The sequence below is a fragment of the Apodemus sylvaticus genome, chromosome 7, assembly GCF_947179515.1.
Source record: "Apodemus sylvaticus chromosome 7, mApoSyl1.1, whole genome shotgun sequence".
Taxonomy (NCBI): Eukaryota; Metazoa; Chordata; class Mammalia; order Rodentia; family Muridae; genus Apodemus; species Apodemus sylvaticus.
Genome location: NC_067478.1, coordinates 13995301 through 14017388, shown reverse-complemented (window position 1 = coordinate 14017388; position 22088 = coordinate 13995301). Strand labels below are relative to the sequence as shown.

General features: G+C 39.6%; 1 protein-coding gene across 8 annotated transcripts in view; it reads left to right on the top strand.

The window, feature by feature from the left end:
- The window catches only part of Map4 (microtubule associated protein 4), a 142285-nt gene that overhangs the window by 21953 nt on the left and 98244 nt on the right, over positions 1–22088 (top strand). For all 8 annotated transcript variants that reach the window (XM_052187163.1, XM_052187161.1, XM_052187162.1 and 5 more), the window contains exon 2: positions 14529–14770. In XM_052187163.1, the coding sequence (XP_052043123.1) occupies positions 14548–14770 (223 nt within the window). In that variant the 5' untranslated portion in view covers positions 14529–14547. The remainder of the gene's footprint in view (positions 1–14528; positions 14771–22088) is intronic.

Genomic DNA, 22088 nt, shown 5'->3' with positions numbered 1-22088 from the left:
CCAGGATTGTTTTCTTTCTCAGTCTGGTTTAGACTTCCATCATCCTTACATAAGACCCTTTTCCTGTTAAAGACTCCTAATAGTTAGGTTTCTTGGCTGTGACCATTTTCTTAAATTCCTTGTTTGCTAGGTTGTCAAGGTGTTCAGGAGTGTTGGTACTGCAGAACAGTACTTCAATTGAGTTTGTCTTGCCATTTCTCATTAGAATGGGTTATGGTCTTCAGGAGGAAGATGGAAAGCTAGGTGACATTCACTACTTTGTATCAAGGTCTGTGGTATCAACTTGACTTAATACTGTTAGTACTAATCATGATTTCCTAGCTTAGGTGATGTTAATTGGGTTTCTCTCTCCCTTTCATGTTGTACTCCGTCCAGGAGGAGGTTGCTGCTCCTCATGAGTACTGGTTTAGACTCAGGATATTGGTTTTAAACTCTGGCCTATGATCCCAGTACTACTCCCATTTTGTTGTTCCCATTCAGCCTTGGTCATTATAAAGTCAACTATGTTCCTTTGACACACCGCATCAGGTTTTCTTTTTAGTATTTCCTGCCTCAGTATTAAATTAGTCACCTCTTCTAAGAGTACAGGGTCCTTTTTGTCAGAGAATATTATAGACCAAGACTTGGGTACTCTGTGTATATTACTTGTTGGGGTAGAAAGCTTAAAGATTGTTGCTAAATTTTACTTTTGTTTGTTTTAAATTGTCATGTTTAAGGGAAAAATTAGGTTTCTTTACTCTTTTTCTTCAGCCTTTTTATATGGGTCCTGGGGATTGAACCCAGGCTTTTATGTTGCATATGCGGTTAAGAGCACTGACTGTTCTTCCAGGGTCCTGAGTTCAATTCCCAGCAACCACATGGTGGCTCACAACCATCTGTAATGGGATCTGATGCCCTCTTCTGGTGTAAACATCTACAGTATACTCATATATATATTAAATAAATAAATCTAAACAAAAAACAAAAAACAAGCTCTTTACTGACACAACCATCTTTTCAGCTTGCCCACCCCTTCTGAAACTTTGAGATATGGTCTCATACAGCCCTGGTTACCTTCAGACTCCAGTATGTAACTGAGCTCAATCTTCCTGTCAATATGCAGGAATATATCTGCCTAGTACAAGAGTCTTTAAACTCATGCAACATATTGGCAGTTAAAATGAATGGAGACAGAGATGATTAGAGTGGTGATTAGAGATGATGCTGATGGTATTGTATATAAATAGGAAGCAGGTATTTCTCAAGATGAATTTATTATTCTTAAAGTGAGATCCATATTCATGTTTTGAACTTCTTTTTTTTTTTTTTTTTTTTTTTTGGTTTTTTGGATTTGGTTTTTTGGAGACAGGGTTTCTCTGTATAGCTCTGGCGCTCTGGCTGTCCTGGAACTCAGAACCAGGCTAACCTCGAACTCAGAAATCCGCCTGCCTCTGCCTCCCAGAGTGCTGAGGATTACAGGCGTGCGCCTCCACTGCCTGGCTGTTTTGAGCTTTTAATTTTTTTAATTGAGGCAAGAGAATTCCAAGTGTGAGGTGAAGACTTTGTTACCAACTAACTGACCTGAAAATAAGTTAAAGATTACTGACACACATAGATTATTTTCACTTCTTCTCTTTTCCCCTTTCATTTCTGCTCCCTCTTCCCTCTTCTTCCCTTCTTTTGGTCCCCTTTACCCGGTACTCCCAAATTTAGTTTATTATTTAAATCCTTTACAGAACCCTTTGTATTTAAGTGGAGTATATAGTATGGGATTGATGTCTTTGTGGGCATGCCCATTTACAAGTAATTTCAGCTCCTGATAATAGCAGGGAAGCCTAATCATAATGTAATACTAGACAAGTACAATTTATGTTTATACAGTAATGGCTACAGTTTTGGTGAACAATTTGGATAAATAACTACCACCTGTTTGTGAACTGAAACTGTAGTTTCTTGGGTAGATAATTCATACGTATTTAGAAGTGTGTATATGAAGGGTTTGATTTTAAAATTTATATAGTCTTTGCTTTTTAAGTGTAATGATAAAAGATAATTTAGGAACCTCTAGGTCAACAATGTTATTTTTAAAAAGTCATGTGTATAGTAGATGTTGTGGCTTATGCCTACAATCCTAGCACCGAAGAGGCTGAGACAGGAAGATAACCATGAATTCTTGGCCAGTCTGCAGTACATAATTAGTTTTAGGTTAGCCCGGGCCATAGAGTGAGTGGGACCTTGTCTCAAAAAATCCTACACACACAAGATGTGTGTACATACCTAGTACAAATTAATACTGGTTTTCAACACTTCTTGGCATTGCTTTTTTCTGTATACATAGCTGTGATAAAAGTTTATAAATTAGGCTCAACAAAAGACAACCGAGAGTATTTATTTATTTGTGTATTTATTTATTTAACCCCCTTCCCTTTCTCCCTCTTGCTCCTGCTGCCCGATCACTCTGGTCCATGTTTATTTGATTCTCCTTATGGATGGTTGTGAGCCACCATGTGGTTGCTGGAATTTAAACTCATAACCATTGGAAGAGCAGCAGTCTGTGCTCCTAACCGGCTGAGCCATCTCATCAGCCCAACCAAGAATATTTATATAGTATAATGGTTATAACAATATTCCTTAGTAAAATTGTCATTAGAGCCTTATTAAGTAAAATTAATTTTACTTAAACTCAAGTGTGATACTAGGAGAGTGGAGGGCTATTTGCTAAGTGACTGACAGAAGGTTGTGGGAGCTGGACAAAAGGATGAATTATATCCCCATAGAGAAGAATAAGATATGAATTGTATTGTGCCATTCAGAATAGTGTTCAGTTAAAATTCAAACACTACTTGTTTCTGGAATTCTCAATTTAGTATTTTCAGACTGACTTGAAGTGGGAAGTAAAACTATGCATAAAAGGGACTGTTGTATTGTTAGAAGCAGGCTCCTCTTCCTGTAGAAATAAGTGCATGATTAGGAGTTATAGCTTTGACTTTGTGAGCATAATGACTGTGGTACTGTTTGATAAAATGGCCATACCACCATCTTCCCATGACATACTTCCAAAGTCTAATATGTCAAAAATACTTAAAAAGTAAGCAGGGCAATTGAGTAACATCTTATGTAATCTATTAGTCTTTTGTTACAAAGAGGTTTTTCTCTTTTTTCTTTTAAAAATAATTTTTGCTATATTTCAGAATTGTATTGTTTTTAAACTTTGTGTGTGAGTGTGAGAGTGAGTGGCTTCCAAAGTGCACATGTGGAAATTATAGGAGAACTTTCATGAGTTCTTTTTTTCTACTTGGTTGAGGCAAGGTCTCTTAGTTGTTTCTGCCATGCAGGGTACTCCAGGTTCTTCTCTACTTTTCAACATTCTATCTCATCTCAACTATAGGAGTACCAGGACTACAGATGTAAGACAGCATATCTAGCTCTGTGAGTCTCAGTATTAAACTTGAATTGTCAGGCTTGGCAGAAAAGTACGTGCTTTTACCTGCTATGGCCTGGAACTCAGAACCATCTGCTTTCCCATCCCAGTGCTGGGATTAAGGTCATGACTCCATCATCTAATGCATCACATTTAAAAAACAAAACAAAACAACTACAACAACAAAATCCCACTAGCTCCAGTTTAGGTTGTCAGGCTTGTGCAGCGAGCACTCCATGGTATGGCTTAGGGGAAGTTTTTTATTGTAGATACAAGAGAAAGAATAGCCAGAGACTCGAACATGATTGTCAAACTGGATGTGTCTATCTTCAAGAGATGGTAGAATAGCAAGGAATAGAGAATAGAGAAAATGTAATAATTGGAGGAGGGGGCAAGGCGAGGGAGAATAGCAGGGTTATAAAGAGAATGAGTAGCTGAGGAAACCCGAAGGCCAGCATGGCTTTGATATACTAATAGGCACCATAGGTAGCCACTGTCTCTTCAACCAGAGGTAAGGGAAATAACTCCTTTTGGGAGATTGGAACCAGTCTGAGAAGTTTGGGAGAATGCTGACTTTTATCTAACTGCCAGAAATCCTGCTATAGTACAGCTTGAGCTCATTTTTGGATATTTCTGCTGCCTTGGGAACTGGAGTTTCTTTGGACTTGACAAGGCTCAGCTAAGGTAAACTTTTATAAAAACTTATTGTTGCTGGGTATGAGTGCAGACGTAAATCTCTGAATGTGAGGCTAGCTTGGTCTAGTGAATTCCTGGGCAGCCAGGGCTCCATAGTGAGATCCTTGAAATCCTGTTTGAGAAAACAAAGTCAAAAATAAAATAAAACAGAAGATGAAGTCTAAGTTACTACCTTTTTGTGTCCTTGTAAATAATGTTGGGATAAAATGGTGGCATTTGGCCAAACTCAGAAACTCAGGCCTGTAATTCCACATATTCTGGAGGCTGAGGCAGGAGGATTGCAAGTTCTAGGATACAGAGTTAAATGGAGTCCAACCTGGATAGCTTAGTCAGACAGAATCTCAAAATAAGAACAAAAGGAAAACAGGCTGGGAAATGTAGCTCAGTAGTAGCTCAGTTACTTGTCCAGTGTGTGTAGCATCCCAGGAGAAAAGTGCCATTGGGTAGTTATTTGTGAGAAAGTCTTGGAAAGAAAGTCAAGAGATTAGATTTTTGGTTTTTCAAGACAGTTTCTCTGTGTAGCCCTAGCTGCCCTGGAACTCACTCTGTAGACCAAGCTGGCCTCGAACTCAGAAATCCGCCTGCCTCTGCCTCCCAGGTGCTGGGATCAAAGCTGTACACCACCACTGCTGGCAAGATTTGATTCTCTTATTAGCTAGTGGTGTGGAAGTGAACCTGGAGTCTTGAAGATGGCAGGCTGTGCTCTACAGCTGAATTATATCCTCAGCCTCAGTAGCATAAATTTGAGAGTGCTCTTTATCACTTTTCTATTGGCAAAATGATGATCTTTAAGATCTAAGCTAGCCATATTCATTAAGGTAGTGACTGTGGCCTTTGAAGTGTATTTAGTAGTTCCATGGACTATGAAGGGATCATTTCCTTCCTTTGTTCCGGACTCCTTTCCTCTCCTTTTCTTTCTTTCTCTCTCGGAAAGGTCTTGCTAAAGCTTATATCCTCTTGTTTCAGCCTCCTCAGTACTGTTATTTTAGGTGTATACACCAATATAGCCAGCTTTAAAAGTTTATTTCCTGTTTATATCATAGTGTGGAGTATTTGGCCTGTGGCCTTGTCATGATTAAGGAATTTTAGTTCCTCTGTCTCACACCACAGAGTCCTCCACTGGACTCTGTATTTAGTGAGTTGACTATCATGTACATGGTAATCCAGGCCAGCCTTGAGCTTCTCACACTCCTGTCTTCTAGAGTGCTAGGATTAAGGTATCTGACATCTTGCCATTCTCTGTCTTTTAATGTTTTTATGTTTTGCTTACTTTTGAATGAGTAAAAATTCATCTATTGCACAAAATATCCTAGTGCATGTATAAGAGAAGTACAGTGGAATACTGAGCCTCCTTAGAGCCACTGATTGTCCATGCCCATTCAGTCTATCTGCCCACCAGCTAAGGGAGGACAGACCTTACACTGTCTTTTAAAGGTCAGCACTCAGACTTTCAAACCAATGGAGAAATACATTCCAATGAGAAGGCAAAGTTCTCTTTGAGCCTTCTGCCCACTTACAATTAAAGTTGGAGAGTCAGCAAAAGTTGATTTCAGCTACTGCTTTAGGATCAACTCCACTTTTTTCTTTGTCCTCCTCTCTATTGTATACCAGTACAAAATTGTTCTCTTGAGTATTCTTTCTCCAAAAAAAAAAAGAGTATTCTTTCTCATGGAGCCACCAATCAAGTATTAAATGTATTCTTAAATATATAGAGCTCATGGCTGTCTTGGAACTCACTCTGTAGATCAGGCAGGCTTCTGAACTCAGAGATTCAGAGATACTCCTGCTTGGGGATTTAAACAGGTGTTCTACCACCAACCAGTTATTTAATGTCTGTCTTCTTTCTTTCTTTCCTTCCTTCCTTCCTTCCTTCCTTCCTTCCTTCCTTCCTTCCTTCCTTCCTTCCTTCCTTCCTTTTTTTTGAGATATGGTTTCTCTGTATAGCCCTGGCTGTCCTGGAACTCACTCTGTAGACCAGGCTGGTCTCTTTTATGGTATTGGTCTTTTTGGGTGCTGTGCTTCCTAGGATACTACATTAGTTTGTCAGGGTTTTGTATGCACACGTGTGTGTTTGTGTGTGTGTGTATGTGTATACTACATGTGTGTCTGATGTGAATAACAATGAAAACCATACTCAGATTGCTTGTTACTTTGTAAGTATTGGTTAACTGAAGTTTTGTTCTTTTTCTTAAATATTTTTATTGCAAGCTTTTAATCCCAGCACTCAGGAGCTAGAAGCAGATAGATCACTTGAGTTTGAAACTCTAGCCTGGTCTACCTAGTGAGTTCCAGGCTAGACAAGGCTACACAGAGAAATTCTGTCTCTAAAAGCTGCATCATCCATCCTCAAAAACAAAACAAAACAAAATCAAAACAAAACAAAAAACCCAAAACTTTCTTATCCATATTCCTAATAGCATGAAGATATTTTTTCATCTTATCCCATAAAAACTTTGTTTTTTGCTTTTAGGCCTGCCGTTCACCAGGAATTGACTTTGTTTTTGATGGTGCTGGAACTCAAAATTGCCAGCACCATCATTTGTTGAAGAGATATCTTCCTCTGCTGCTCTGCAGTGTCACATTTTAACATAATTATATATGTGTTGTTCTTTCCTCGTGTCTTAGAAGCTTGGTCCTCAGTGGAAGATGGTGAAACCTTTAAGAGAGAGGGACAAGGAGATAGACAAGATCTTTCTTGTTTCTTCTATAATAAATACCATCTATGATATTACACAGCCAAAGGCGCCTTTACTAGAGCTGGCACCACCCATGCTATGTTAGATGGGGATGCCCTCCATGGTAAGATTTCATTAATGAAGTACTAGGTTAGATTCCTAGCAGCAGCCTGGGTGCTGTGACACAAAGCTAATGTCCTGTCCTACCTCAGCTACATAAAATTCAAGGCTAGCCTGTTATATGTGACCCTGTGTCAGAAAATTGTTATTATTGTGTGTATTGTTTCTATGTGCATATGTGTGGGGGTATGCATACTTGTGTATGTGGAGGTTAGAGAACATCAGGAGTTGTTTTTGTTTTTGTTTTTGTTTTTTTAATCCATCTCCACTTGTAGACAAAAGTTTCACTGTATAGACTAGTCTAGTCTCAAAGTCAGAGACTTGCCAGGCAGTGATAGTGCATGCCTTTAATCCCAGCACTTGGGAGGCAGAGACAGACAATTTCTTGAGTTCAAGGCCAGCCTGGTCTACAGAGTGAGTTCCAGGACAGCTAGGGCTACACAGAGAAACCCTGTCTCTAAAAACAAAAACAAACAAACAAACAAACAAAAAGGTCAGAGATTCTGTTGGCTCTGCTTCCCCAGAGCAGGAATTAAAGGCATGGGTTTTGGAAGCAAAGGCAAATTGTCTTCTTGACCTCCTTAAGTGCCTTGGTACTCATGCATCCTCACACACAAATAATGTATTAGTAAAATAAAAATAAAAAGTAGGTACTGTGATAGTGAAGGAAAGAAGGTCTAAGTTGACATGCTTGAAAAGGTATTCTGATACATAGTGATGCTGTGTGTGCATTAGACATAGCAGACACTGTTAGACCACAAGATTTTGTTTATTTTGTCTTTCTGCTTGTGTTTCTGGTATGTTTGCTTCTTGTGATAGTTTGTATATGACTGGCCCAGGGAGTGATCCTATTAGGAGGTATAGCCTTATTGGGGTAGGTGTGTCACTGTGGGTGTGGGTTTAAGACCCTCACCCTAGTTGCCTGGAAGTCAGTCTTCCACTAACAGCCTTCAGATGAAGATGTAGAATTCTCAGCTCCTCCTGCACCATGCCTGCCTGGATGCTGCCATGTTTCTGCCTTGATGACAATGGACTGAACCTCTGAGCCTGTAAGCCAGCCCCAGTTAAATGTTATCTTTTATAAAACTTGCATTGGTCATGGTCACTTCTCTTAGCTTCCTTAGCACCAACCTCTTTTATAAGTGAGTCGTTTTCCCTAGTTCTAATTTTTATTACCTATTAAAAGTGAGAAATTAAATTATAGGTCATTTAAACTATTTTTGTTGTTGTTATTATTGTTTTTGTTTTTTTGGAGACAGGGTTTCTTTGTGTAGAAACTCACTTTGTTTCGAGGACCAGGCTGTCCTCGAACTCAGATCCACCAGCCTCTGACTCTAACTGCTGTAATTCAAGATATATGCCATCAACTAAATTAAGTGTTCTTAAAAAGGGGTTTCAGATGCTTTATTTATTCATTTATTTTTATTCATTTAAGATTTATTTATTGTATATGGGTGCTCCATATACCAGAGGAAGGAATCATACCATTATAGATGGTTGGGAGCCACTGTGTTGGATGCTGGGAATTGAATTCAGGACCTCAATAAGAGCAGCCAGTGCTTTTCACTGCTGAGCTATCTCCCAGTCCTTATTTATTTTCAAAAGCTCATTTTTTAGAAGATTTATTTTATGAGTACATATGAGTGCCAGTTGCTTGCCATACTCTCAGAGGTCTGAAAAGAGAGTGTTGGATCCAATGGAACTGGAATTAAAGATGTTTGTGAGTTGCCATGTGGGGGCTGGGAATTGAACCCAGATGCTCTGTGAGAACAAGTGTTCTTACTTTGTCTTCAGTTCTCAGCTGAAGATATTTTTAACTTCTAGGATAAGTATAGGTAACTGAATATTATTTATTAAGGTTTTTAGTTAGAGGGAGGAAGGAAGGAAGGAAGGAAGGAAGGAAGGAAGGAAGGAAGGAAGGAAGGAAAGAAAGAAAGAAAGAAAGAAAGCGTAATAGAAAAGTTGTTTAACAATATGCTTTCTTTTCAAACCCTTGAGCGATAATTTTCCAGAATTGTAAGACTGATTTTATTATGGCTGAGATAAAATTAAATATTGCCTGCAAAGAATGATTACAACAGAAATGTAGCTGCTGTGTCATTCTCATCTCTGGTTTCAGCCCCCACAGCCAGTCTTCAGCAGACTTGCTCTGTGTATCACATGGCTAATAGTGGGAGGTATCTTGCTGGAGAAGAAGATTTTAAATTTACTTGTGTCAGAAATGTGGCAGACTGGTGCTTGTTTGTAGATCCAAATTACATTACTGAGCCCAAGTTGCCTGCAAAGTTTTTGTAAGTAAGCAAGTTTGGTTTTTTTTTTTTTTTTTTTTAAAGATTTATTTATTATATGTAAGTACACTGTAGCTGTCTTCAGACACCAGAAGAGGGTGTCAGATCTCTTTACAGATGGTTGTGAGCCACCATGTGGGTGCTGGGATTTGAACTCATGACCTTTGGAAGAGCAGTCAGTGCTCTTACCCACTGAGCCATCTCTCCAGCCCTGCAAGTTTGGTTTTGAACTTGATGTTGCAAGGGTATTTAATGAGTCTCATTGTGGTGTATACATATGTTTGCAATGTTTTCATATTTAAGGGAAAGGCTGTCTAAAATAGTGGGGAAAGGAGCTACTTGTTTTGGAAACTAGCAAGAAGTAAAATGGAATATCTTTTACCCTCTACCAGTAAGTTGTTCATGTAGGAGTTCAGCTGGGTGACAGGCAGTCTCAGCTATTCCAGTAATTGTGGGTTCTCTTTGTTTATAATCCAGTGATGAACAGAACAAATGACTGTGAGTAGAACTCTGTCAACCCTGGAAATTTCATCAATTCATAATAGTACAGCTGTTGCCCTTGCATTGTAAAGGGGGAGATATCTGGAGATGGAAGGTTAATATTCTTCAAAGGGATATTGCTTAAGATAGAATTCCACTAAGTTGTCTATTACCATTTGTAAGTCTCTACCAACAAAGCAGGAGAAATTCAGATATGTCCAAGGAATCTTAAAGCCAGTGAAAAGTGGTAGCTGATCTCTCTAGAGAACCTTGCTTAATGATTGATTTAACTTGGAATGAAATACCATATTTATGGAAGTCAAGTTTGTTTGTTTGTTTGTTTGTTTTGGTTAAATAAATTTAAAAAACCACACAGTCAAAACAGAAATAAGATTTGCCTTGTTAAGTAGTAAGTCTCTGAAATAAATAAGTTGAAAACAAATCTGGAAAATAAAGTTATAGTTTAATAGCTGAAAGCTTGCCAGGCAAACTGAAAAAAAATTGAGATTTGAATATGAATACATGACAATGCCGGCTATATTCAGCCTGTCAGATTACAAGTGATCTCCAAGACTGGCTGGGATGCTGGGTTCTTTCCAAGCCTGAGGAACAAGAATCCATTTTGGTAACAGCATTCTCTATAATGACACTAGCAGGTCAGTGTCGGCTTCAGAATCCTGTGTCATTTAAACCAGCCATGAAAGGTGGAGTGGGGTGGGAAGGAGGAGTGGAGGAAGAAAATATTAACTACCAGTTATCTACATTCCTGTTATAGCACTGGAATCCCCTGAAATCAGGGTTTTGCGAGGCAGTGGTAGCGCACTTAATCCCAGCATTTGGGAGGCAGAGGCAGGCGGATTTCTGAGTTTGAGGCCAGCCTGGTTTCCAGAGTGAGTTCCAGGACAGCCAGGGCTACACAGAGAAACCCTGTCTCACCCCACACACACACCCCACCACCCTCACCCCCCCAAAAAAGAACATGGTTTTCAGTATAATTACTAGCCATAATAGCACACACAGAGTAGTGTGTGCATGTGGTTCTGGGTACTCAGGAACCAAGTTCAAGAGTTCTAGACCAATCTTAGGTACCATAGTGAGACTCTCTGGCAAAATATTTTTTTAATTAAATTTACTGTTTGAAATGTATTTATCTTTGGGAAACAGTGACTTAAGTGGTAATTTTAAAAAGTAATACAGGGTGATTAAAAAAAAGAGACGCTTTTCTTTTAAAAGTGACAACTGACAAAATTTTGAAAGCTATCAGACTTGCCAGCATGTTGCACCAGTATCTGCTGGGTGCTGGCTGCTAAATTATTTTTCTTCCCTTTCACACTAAAACCTAAAACACTTTGAATGAAACCTGTTTTGGGAATGAGGAAGAAAGTGGTTTGATAAGATCTTAATTTACACTTCATGTGAACAGTGGTCCTTCCAGGAATGTGTGTCTTGTACCCACTTAAAATAGGAGTCTAGAGTGGGGCATAGTGTCATAGGCTAGTGTCTACGGTTCAGAGTGAAATGAAAATACTGTAGTTGTTAAGGAATAATACTTTTGATTGATGGTTGCACTGTTTAGGCTTTTGCTCTCCTCTTTTCTTTCACAAGCAAACACAGCAACCAACTTGGCCAGAGGTAGCTGCTGGCCATTTGTAAGCTAGAGTGGCAGTTTCACATCAGATAAATGAGTGCAGTTTTTAGAGGATTTCCTATGTTTGAAAAATAGTCTCAAACCAAGCAAAGTGACATACTTGTAATCTCTGCACTTCAGAAAACAGGGTGGATCTTTTGTTAGTTCAAGGCCAGCCTGGTCTACAGGCCAGTAGAGCTATGCACTGAGACCCTTTCTCAAACCAAACCAAACCAAAACAGACTAGTTGCCCAGACTGCTGTTTATTATAATTAAATGTAAATAGTTTTAATCTTTAATGACCTTCCCCCCCCCCCCCCCCGAAAAAAAATTTAAGTCGGTAATCTCAGACTTTGTGAGTTATCTAAAGTAAATCACCACAGAAGATATTTATGATCTCATCCTGTGTTGTTATTTATTATTTATGAGCACACAGCTATTAATAGTAAACAGTAAGAAGAGTAAAAGGACCAATATTCTCTTGAGTGCTTTGTCATCATGTCACAGAGTTTTCTGTTGCGTTGTTTTACCTGTTTTTATTAAGACTTTGGTAACCAGATAATTTCACTCCAGACATGTGGTCAAAAGGAAAGATCAGATGTTCAAATTGCTGTCCTGGAGAACATGTGCTCTTCCTGTCTACTTAGCCCACGTGGGGCTTGTTTTCTGACAGTGAGGTATCAAGTCTCTGTTGATGTTGTTAGCTAGAGTAGAGTGAAGTGTCTTAAGCTCCAGTAAGATTGGTTCAAGAGTGCACTGAGTTCATTTTTTGTTCCTTTCCCCATCAAAGCTTTTGCCTTATAGTAAGCCATATAGTGGGGAATATTTTTTATAAAGCTTTTGATTTGGAGGCATTTTAAATTTTTTAAATTTTATTTTGCCAAGTATGGTGATACATCTCTGGATTTGGGAGGCAAAGGCAAGAAGCACTCGAGTTTGAAGTCAGCCTGGTCTACGTACGTAGTGACCGTGATAGCCAGGGCTATACAGAGAGACCTTGTCTTAAGGGAAGGAAGTAAACAACCTGCCAACCAACCAACCATCCATCCCACAGGGGAAGAAAAACAAAAAACAGTAACCCAAACCAAAAATAACCACAACGATACAAAACAAACATGAAGTAAAATTTATTTCCTCCTTGCCTTTTTTTTTTTTAACTCAATACTTCTGCTCGCTCTGGCCCAAAGATTTTATTTATTGTTATATCTAAGCACACTGTAACTGTTTTCAGACACTCCAGAAGAGGGAGTCAGATCTCATTACAGATGGTTGTGAGCTACCGTGTGGTTGCTGGGATTTGAACTCAGGACCTTCAGAAGAGCAGTCAGTGCTCTTAACTACTGAGCCATCTCTCCAGCCCATGGATTTGATTTTTTCCAGACTATTTATTATTGCCTCTGTTGCATTGCCTGGTAGGTGGGTTGTATAGCATACAGGGAGTCCATAGCTGAATAAGACTGTTGGTTAACTATTCTTCCCCATCAGCCAGCATAGTACCTTTTGGGGATTGTGAAATCTAGCCAGCAGGGTAAAACTTATAACTTGATACCCCACCTCAATCCTACCCTCACAGCCACCCTGTGCCCTACCACAAGTGTGTGGTGTCTTCAGTAGTTTTTTACCAGCTTGTACTGATGGGCACTCAACTTTTGTGGCAGTAGCCTGTATTGTTTTGGGAGCTAGTGGGTCTTCTTAGCCCACATCTCCTAGAGAAGGTCCCACCCTGGCACTAGGATCTTCATTCAATATAATAATATGGCTTTTGGGAATGGTTTTATCTACCCACGGATGCTTCCACTCAAAACACTTATCAAATCATTTTGTTTTAAATTTTTAATATGTATGTGATATATGTATGTATGCTTGGCATACATGTAGAAATCAAAGGACAACTTCATGAAAAGTTGGTTTTCTCTACCTTCACATAGAAATCTGGAGCTTAAACTCAGGTTGTCAGGCTATGTGGCAAGTATGTTATTTTATGAACCATCTTGATGGCTAAGACAATTTATTTTTTGTGTTGGCATAGCAGTGCTGAGTGTGGTCATTGACTCTGCTATCTATAAGTAAATGAAGCAGTACTCATCCCAGCATAAGCTTTTTTGTATATAGTCTTATGATGAGATGGTTTTACTTGCCTGATAATAGTGTAGTCTTTTTTATAGAAATAATCTGCTCTTGTATATCTTGTTTGTTTGTTTGTTTGTTTTTGTTTTTTTCGAGACAGGGCTTCTCTGTATAGCCCTGGCTGTCCTGGAACTCACTCTGTAGACCAGGCTGGCCTTGAACTCAGAAATCCGCCTGCCTCTGCCTCCCAGAGTGCTGGGATTACAGGCGTGCGCCACCACCGCCCGGCCTTTGTATATCCTTTTAAAAACTATGTGGAAATAAAAACATGGGGTAGTAGAAAAGATATTATGAGATTCAACTTAAAGGCTGGAGAGATGGCTCAGTAGTTAAGAGCACTACCACTTCTTCCAGAGGACCTGAATTAGATTAGGTTCCTATTTGTAACTCTAGGGTTTCTAACATCCTCCTGACCACCACAAGCAGCAAGCATGTATGTGGTACACATAACATGCATGCAGGCAAAATACTTAAACACATAAAGTAAATATAGTTTTCTATAAGATCTGATGTGAATGTTACTGGCTATGACGGAACATTTTTATTTATTTATTTATTTATTTATTTATTTATTTATTTATTTATTTTTGCAGTGTCTCGGGTTAAGGATAGTTAATTTTGAGACAGGGTTTCTCTGTGTAATCCTGGAACTCAGGATCTGTAGATCAGGCTGGCCTTGAACTTAGATCCTCCTTCCTCCCTCTGCCTCCTGATGCTGGGATTAAGGCATTGCCATCACAACCTGCTTGTGCTTTATTTTCTGTATTAATAAAAAGAAGCTGGGTTTGATTATACATTCCTGTAATCTGAGTATTGTGGGGGCTGAGGTAGAAGATTCATTGTGACTTAGGCTAGTTTGGGCTACATATAGCAAGATCCTGTCTCAAATAAGACCTTGACTTTTCTGTGGTGGAGAGAGATGTGAACTATGTTGTCAGCAGTGACTCACCTTGGGTGATTGATTGGTTCTGAGCCTTTATTTTCTCACCATCTAAAAAACGTTGGCTGAATGTAGAGTTTTATATTTTGGTTCTCTTGAGAACAACTGATGAGAGGTTCTAGAAATGTGTTTTCATTTGCAGTGTTCATGTGACATTTCTCTTTGCCCCTAACAGGCAGTCGCGGTGGTACAGAATGGCCGACCTCAGTCTTGTGGATGCGTTGACAGAACCGCCTCCAGAAATTGAGGGAGAGATAAAGAGAGACTTCATGGCCGCGCTGGAGGCAGAGCCCTATGATGATATTGTGGGAGAAACTGTGGAGAAATCTGAGTTTATTCCTCTCCTGGATGGTGATGAGAAATCCGGGAACTCAGAGTCCAAAAAGAAACCATGCTTAGACACTAGCCAGGTCGAAGGTAAGTGCTTAAGCTGAAAGAGATGTTCGGAGTGCAGACTGGGGTCATGACTTGTCACCACTGAGGTTCTGGTGTACACCAGTCACTTGAAGTTTCTATTGGAAATCAAGGATAGTCTTAGCACTCAGGAGACAGAGGCAGGTGGATCTCTGTGAGTCCAAGGGCCAGCCTGGTCTACAGAATGAGTTCTAGGGCAATTAGGGTTACACAGAGAAATCCTGACTTGAAAAAACCAAAAAAGAAAGAGGAAGAAATAAATCAAGGCTTAGTTTTAATTCTATATTGCTCGTTAGTCTAATAAATCAGTTGTGAAGCTGGTGATGATTTAATCCTCGTACCTTCTGTAATGTTCTTCAACTGTCTAACCTACTTCATAATTTCCTCTATTAAAGTTTCTGCTGTTTCTTTCATTTGAACTTAGCTTTGTGAAATTAAATGTATTAACTTTGTGCTTATATTCCAGTTTATGATGGAATCAGACTTTTGGGGTGATCCCAGGTTTGGCGTAAAGCACACTTAAAGCCTTTAAGAAAGGGCAGCTTTATTAATAGGCTGTGGGTTATTTATATGTTTATTTAATGTTTTAATTTTTATAAATATATTTAAGAGGAATATTGATTTAGTTTTTTAGTAATTTGTATGTATATTTGGTTGGTGGTTTGGTATTTTTGAGACAGAATCTCATGCTGCAACTCAAGCTGCCCTGGAAATCCTTGTCTGCCACACTTTATCAGCATCTTCAGCCTCACTGCTTTATGGGCAGCGTCTTAAGTGTGTGTCAGCATGCTCTTTTGTTTGGTTTTAGAATTAAAATCATTCAGACTTCAAAAATGAGTTGGCTGCCATTGAAGTCTGATGTAGAAATATTGAAAGTTTGAAAACTGGATTTGTGTTTGAAATGAAATGAAGCAAAATAAAACACAGCCTCACACAGTAGAGCAGCAGACAGAGCATGATCTGGGGAAGTCTTCCCTAGCATCTGTCTTCTGGAATAGTTATGGAAAACTGGTATTTTTCTTTTCTGTTGTTTGACTAAATTTATTAATAATTATATCTGATCTTAGTTTGTGCCTAGGGATTAGCCAAACTTACAGTAAATGAAGCTGTGGGTTGGGTTTGACCCCTTGTAACTAGCTTGGTAGCATCACACCAGTAATCCTAGCTCTTGGAGGTAAAAACAGAGGATCAGAACTTTGGGATTTGAAGCTTGCTTTGCCAGGTTCTAAAACTGAGCTACATGTGACTGAGGGAGGAGGTAGATGAAATAGTACTATTCACATTATGTTTATTTTCATTTGAGGAAGGTGGTGTGTACACTGTGCATGTGGAGGCCAGGGGACAGTGTTGGATGTTGTTTCTCAAATACCTTTGTGCATGCCAGATAGAAGTCATAGGACAGATTATAAGAGCCAATTTCTTCTTTTTCCTTTGTGGATCCTGGAGGTTGAACTCAGGCCATTAAGTTTGGTGGAAGTATCTTTCCTCACTCAATGGGCCAGTGTTTATTATTTTTTATTGTAGTTTTTGAGACACTGTCCCTCACTGGCTTTAGGCTAGACTGGTAAGCTTTAGAAATTTGCCTATTTAGAAATCTGCCTTCCTCCCCTGCCATTTTACATTGGTTCTAGGCATCTTTCAGGTCCTTGCTTGCATCTTAGATGTCTTCCCAGCCTCCTAGCCTTCAGCTCTCTTTTTAATGTTGATGTGGGAATGACATATCACTTTTGACTTTCTATAACCAAAGTGGAAAACCTGTTGGCTTTGTGTATACTTTATGGGGAGACATATACTCTATCAGGTAAAGAACTGAGAATAACCCTGTCTCAAAAAAACCAAATCCAACTAACTAACTAACTAACTAACTAACTAACTAACTAACTAACTAAATAAATAAATACATAAATTGAGAGTATAAGAACTTATAGTCACATAGATATTTGCTCCAAGGAGAAAGTTGAATTTCTTAATGGAAAATAGTTCACAATGTTCCTTTGACTGACTGACTCACATGAAAATAAAGGAAATTCAATAGGCAGGAAGGAAATGGTAAGGCCTAAGTATTGTGGAAGCTAAAGGTAACTGCAATGTTCCACTAACCGATTCTTTTCAGAATTTGAAGATTATTTCTTTTTTCTTTCTTAATTTTTAAAGATGTATTTGTTTATTTTATGTATATGAGTACACTGTAGCTGTACAGATAGTTATGAGCCATCATGTGATTGCTGGCAATTGAACTCAGAATCTCTGCTCACTCCAGCCCCACTTGCTTCAGCAATATTTATTATATGTAAGTACACTGTAGCTATCTTTAGACAGGCCAGAAGAGGGCATCAGATCTCATTACAGGTAGTTGTGAGCCACCACGTGGTTGCTGGGATTTTAACTCAGGACCTTTAGAAGAGCAGTCAGTGCTTTTAATTGCTGAGTCATCTCACCAGCCCAAAGCTTTTTTTTTTTTTTTTTTTTTTTTTTTTTTGAGACAGGGTTTCTCTGTATAGCCCTGGCTGTCCTGGAACTCACTTTGTTTACCAGGCTGGCCTCGAACTCAGAAATCCGCCTGCCTCTGCCTCCCAGAGTGCTGGGATTACAGGCTTGTGCCACTTTGGCTTTTTAAATTTTTAATTTTATTTTATGTATGTAAGTACACTGTAGCTGTCAGTGTGCTCCACCACCGCCCGGCTACAAAGCTTATTTCTTAAATTTTGATTTTCTTATAGCTGTTTAATACTCACAGTTTAGAACTTATATAGATGGGTAAGAATACAGAAGTAGTGGAATTAAGGGTTTTTTTTTTTTTGTGGTTGTGCTTCATCTTATTTTGCAGAGGTTGGTGGTAGAGGTTGTTGTTGAATCAAGGTTTTTTGTTTGTTTGTTTTTTGTTTTAAAGATTTATTTATTTTATATGAGTACCCTGTAGCTGTCTTCACACACACCCAAAGAGGGAATCAGATCCCATTATAGATGGTTGTGAGCCACCTTGCTGTTACTGGGAATTGAATTCAGGCCCTCTGGAACAACAGTCAGTGCTCTTAACCGCTGAGCCATCTCTCTCAAATCAGGGTGTTTTTATATGTCAGTAGTTTTTGCTGTTCTGGAATTCTATAGACCATGCTGGCTTCCATCTCACAAAGATCCTTCTGCCATCACCTCCTGAATGCTGGAATTAAAAGTGTATGTCACAACACCTGGCAGTGTGTCATCTTGAATCATTCCCTTCCCCCCACCCCCATGTGAGGATTGAACTAGGGCTTCTGACTGGTCTTGAAATTTTTTCAAAACTTTACATTTGTTTGTTTATTGTGTGCATGTATATAACCTGGCATATGTATGGAAATCAGGGCATATCATATGGGAATCAGGTTTTGCTTCCTACCACAAGAGTCTGAAAGATTGAACCAGGTTGCCTTGCTTAGTGGCAAGCATCTTTACCTACTGAGCTATTTGGGCAGCCCTTATTTTATAATTTTTCTAAATTATGTCTAGTTTTTATAGATCATCAATATTTTTCAAAACAGTAATATTTTACATTTGTGTTTTTCCTAGAAAACACTTTTAAATGAGACAGGGTTTCAGCCCTGGCTGTCCCTAAACACACTATGTAGACTGTGCTGGTGCTGAATCCAGAGATCCATCTGCCTCTGTCTACCAAATACTGGGATTAATGGCAAGTACCACCACAGCTCAGCAAGTTTTTTGTTTTTTTCCTTTTTCTTTCCTTTTTTTAGTGGAGACTGGAGAGGTGACTTAGATGGAGAGATGGTTAAGAGCACTGGTTGCTCTTCTAGAGATCCTGGGTTCAATTCTCAACACTCAAAATGATGTTTCACAGCTATCTGTATCTCCAGTTCCAGGATATCTGTCTTAGTCAGGGTTTCTATTCCTGCACAAAACATCATGATCAGCCAGGCGGTGGTGGCGCATGCCTGTAATCCCAGCACTCTGGGAGGCAGAGGCAGGCGGATTTCTGAGTTCGAGGCCAGCCTGGTCTACCGAGTGAGTTCCAGGACAGCCAGGGGTATACAGAGAAACCCTGTCTCAAAAAAACAAATCCAAAAACAAACAAACAAACAAACAAAAAAAAAATAAAACATCATGACCAAGAAGCAAGTTGGGGTTTATTCAGCTTACACTTCCACATTTCTGTTCATCACCAAAGGAGTTCAAGATTGGAACTCAAGCAGGTCAGAAAGCAGGAGCTGATGCAGAGGCCATGGAGGAATGTTACTGGCTTGCTTGTCCTGACTTGCTCAGCTTGCTTTCTTATAGAACCCAGGACTACCAACCCAGGGATGGCACCATTTACAATGGGCCCCCTACCCCCCCTTGATCACTAATTGAGAAAATGCCTTACAGCTGGATCTCATGGAGGCATTTCCTCACCTGACGCTCCTTTCTCTGTGATAACTCCAGCCTGTTTCAAGTTGACACACAAAACCAACCAGTATAATTGACCCCTTGTCAACTTGACACACAAACACATCAGTATTAAGCTTCAACCTTACTTTCTTATTCATCCCCAAGATTTAAATAACTTTAAAAGTCTCACATTCTTTGCCAATTTTTACATATTTAAGTTTCAATCCCTTTAAAATATCCAATCTCTTTTAAAATTCAAAGTCTTTTTACAAGTAAAAGTCTCTTAAACTTGGCTGTAGAGATGGCTCAGCGGTTAAGAACACTGACTGCTCTCTGGAAGGTCCTGAATTCAGATCCCAGCTACCACATTTTGGCTCACAATCATTAGTTATGAGATCTGACACCCTCTTCTGGTATGTCTGAAGACAGCTACAGTGTAATACATATAATAAACCTTTAAAAAAATTATCTTAACTGTGGGCTCTACTGAAGTACTTCCTTCCTTCAGGAGGGGAACATATCAGGGCACGGTCAATCAAAAGCAAAATCACACTCATGATCTTCTGGGCTCCTCCAAGGGCTTAGGTCACTTCTCCAGTTCTGCCCTTTGTAGCACACACCTTGTCTTTTAGGCTCCAGCTGCCTGTACTCCACTGCTGCTGCTGTTCTTGGTGGTCATGGCATGGCACTGGCATCTCCAAAACACTGCTGTCTTCTGTGGCAACTAGGTTCAATTGCAACTGAGGCTGCATCTTCACCAATGGCCTTCCATGGCCTCTCACAGTGCCGAGACTCAGTTACTCTTCATGAACCCTTCATGCCATCAAAACCAGTACCACCTGGGTGATTTTTACACAGTACCAAGTCCTGCTGTAGCATGAGATACAACCTTGACTATCTCTCTGGAACACAGCTCTTAAGAGTCTTTTAATCTTCCCTCTGAAATTTCACAAGCCAGGCTCCATCATTTGCACTGTTCTCAACATTATCTTCCAAGCTCTTATAGAACATCCCGCAGAGCTTTTAACATTCAATGATTCTTCTAGCCCAAAATTCCAAAACATGGTCAGGTTGTCGTAGGAATACTTCAGTATGCTGGTACCAATTTGCTGCTTTTGTGTGGCAACTTGACATAAGCTGGAGTTATTGCAGAGAGAGAAGCTTCAGTTGAGGAAATGCCTCCCTGAGATCCAGCTGTAAGGTATTTTCTCAATTTCTCTGGAACTGGAGTTAAGGATGATTCTAAGCTCTGATGTAGGAACTTGTACCACACCTGGATCTTTTTTACAAAAGCACCAGGTGCTCTTAAACAGTCATCACTCAGTCCCAAGAGCCAGTATTTTTTCCTTTTTTTGGTTTTTCGAGACAGTTTCTTTATATAACCGTGGCTGTCCTGGAACTCACTCTGTAGACCAGACTGGCCTCAAACTGAGTGGGAAATCCGCCTGCCTCTGCCTCCCAAGTGCTGGGATCAAAGGGCATGCTCCACCACTGCAAAGAAAAGATTTATAGCCAATCAGTGGTAGTGCACTTTAATCCCAACACTCAGGAGGCAGAAGTAGGTTTTTTGGATTTGGTTTTTTGGAGACAGGGCTTCTCTGTATAGCTCTGGCTGTCCTGTGTAGACCAGGTTGGCCTTGAACTCAGAAATCTGCCTGCCTCTGCCTCCCAGAATACTAGTATTACAGGCGTGCAAGTTTAAACACAATGGTTTAAACTTCAAGGGAAGTTTAAACCATTGTGTCATCATCATATCTAGATATATAGAAGGAGCAGCTGAATAAGCTATACATGTAATAGAACTCTCTGGAAAATAGTTGTTTTTATTTCCTTTAATTCTTAAATGACCACCCTTGTTGTCTTTAACTGAAAAGTCAACAGTAAACCATATGTTGTCATCTACACCTATGAGATCCTAGCTTGATCAAGAGTCAAGGTGGTTACACAGGTGAAAAGCATAGGCTTTTCAAGGCTAACTTGGGCTAGAAGAAACCTCGTCTGAAAATATAAAATAAGATTAGTTGAAATCAGTATAGGACAGTTGCCCCCCCCCCGCCCCCCATGTATAGTTCTGTAAAATTGGTGATGGCACCAGCTCCTCCAAGAATCCTTTTCTGTTAAAGTGAGGAATGTATTTCATGAGTGGGTGCAGTGGCTTGCGCCTACTGCATTTGAAATTGTTTTTGGGTGTATTCTTCCCTGATTACTCCTATACTGCCCAATGCCTGAGAGTTCTTTATTAGCACTCTGCATCTGGTCCTTGCATGACTTTTCAAATACTAATAACAGATTCTGTGACTGTCTTATGCTAGTGAGTATCTTATTCATTGTTGGCTTCCCCAAAGCAGCGAGCAAGTTGGTGAGCAGTTCACTTTTTTCTGTGTCCCATTTATAAGATAGAAGTTAAGACTGAGTTCTTTGAGGCTAGCATTTATGTAGAATAAAAGGGTAGGTGGTGGTACATGCATTTTATCCCAGCATTTGGAAAGCAGGTAGATCTCTGAGTTCTAGGCCAACCTAGCCTGTTCTACATAGCAAATTCCTGGTCTACATAAAAAATACAAAAAATAAAAATTAAAAATAAAAATAAAGCGTTCTTCAAGGATGAGCCTTTGTACCAGCATTTCAGATCATGTGCATAGTGCAGATGATCTGCACTTTGGGGCTTCCTAGATTAGAGGATGTAAGTCAGTCTGGACAGGCTAATAGACACGCTGCAGGGTATTTTTGTTCGTGTGACTTTGCTTTAATGAAATAGTGCAGTCTGCCAAATTTGCCACAAGAGGGTGATGTTGGCAAGAGTCTGACAGTGCAGAATTGCATACCCTGTGTTGAGCCTGTGCTCAGCCTTTCTTTCTGTTTGTCAGAAACCTTTCTCATGGCTCTCTTCCTCACAGCACACCTGCTGCTCCACTTACCCCTTTTCTTTTTGTTTTTTGTTTTTGCTTTTTTGAGACAGGGC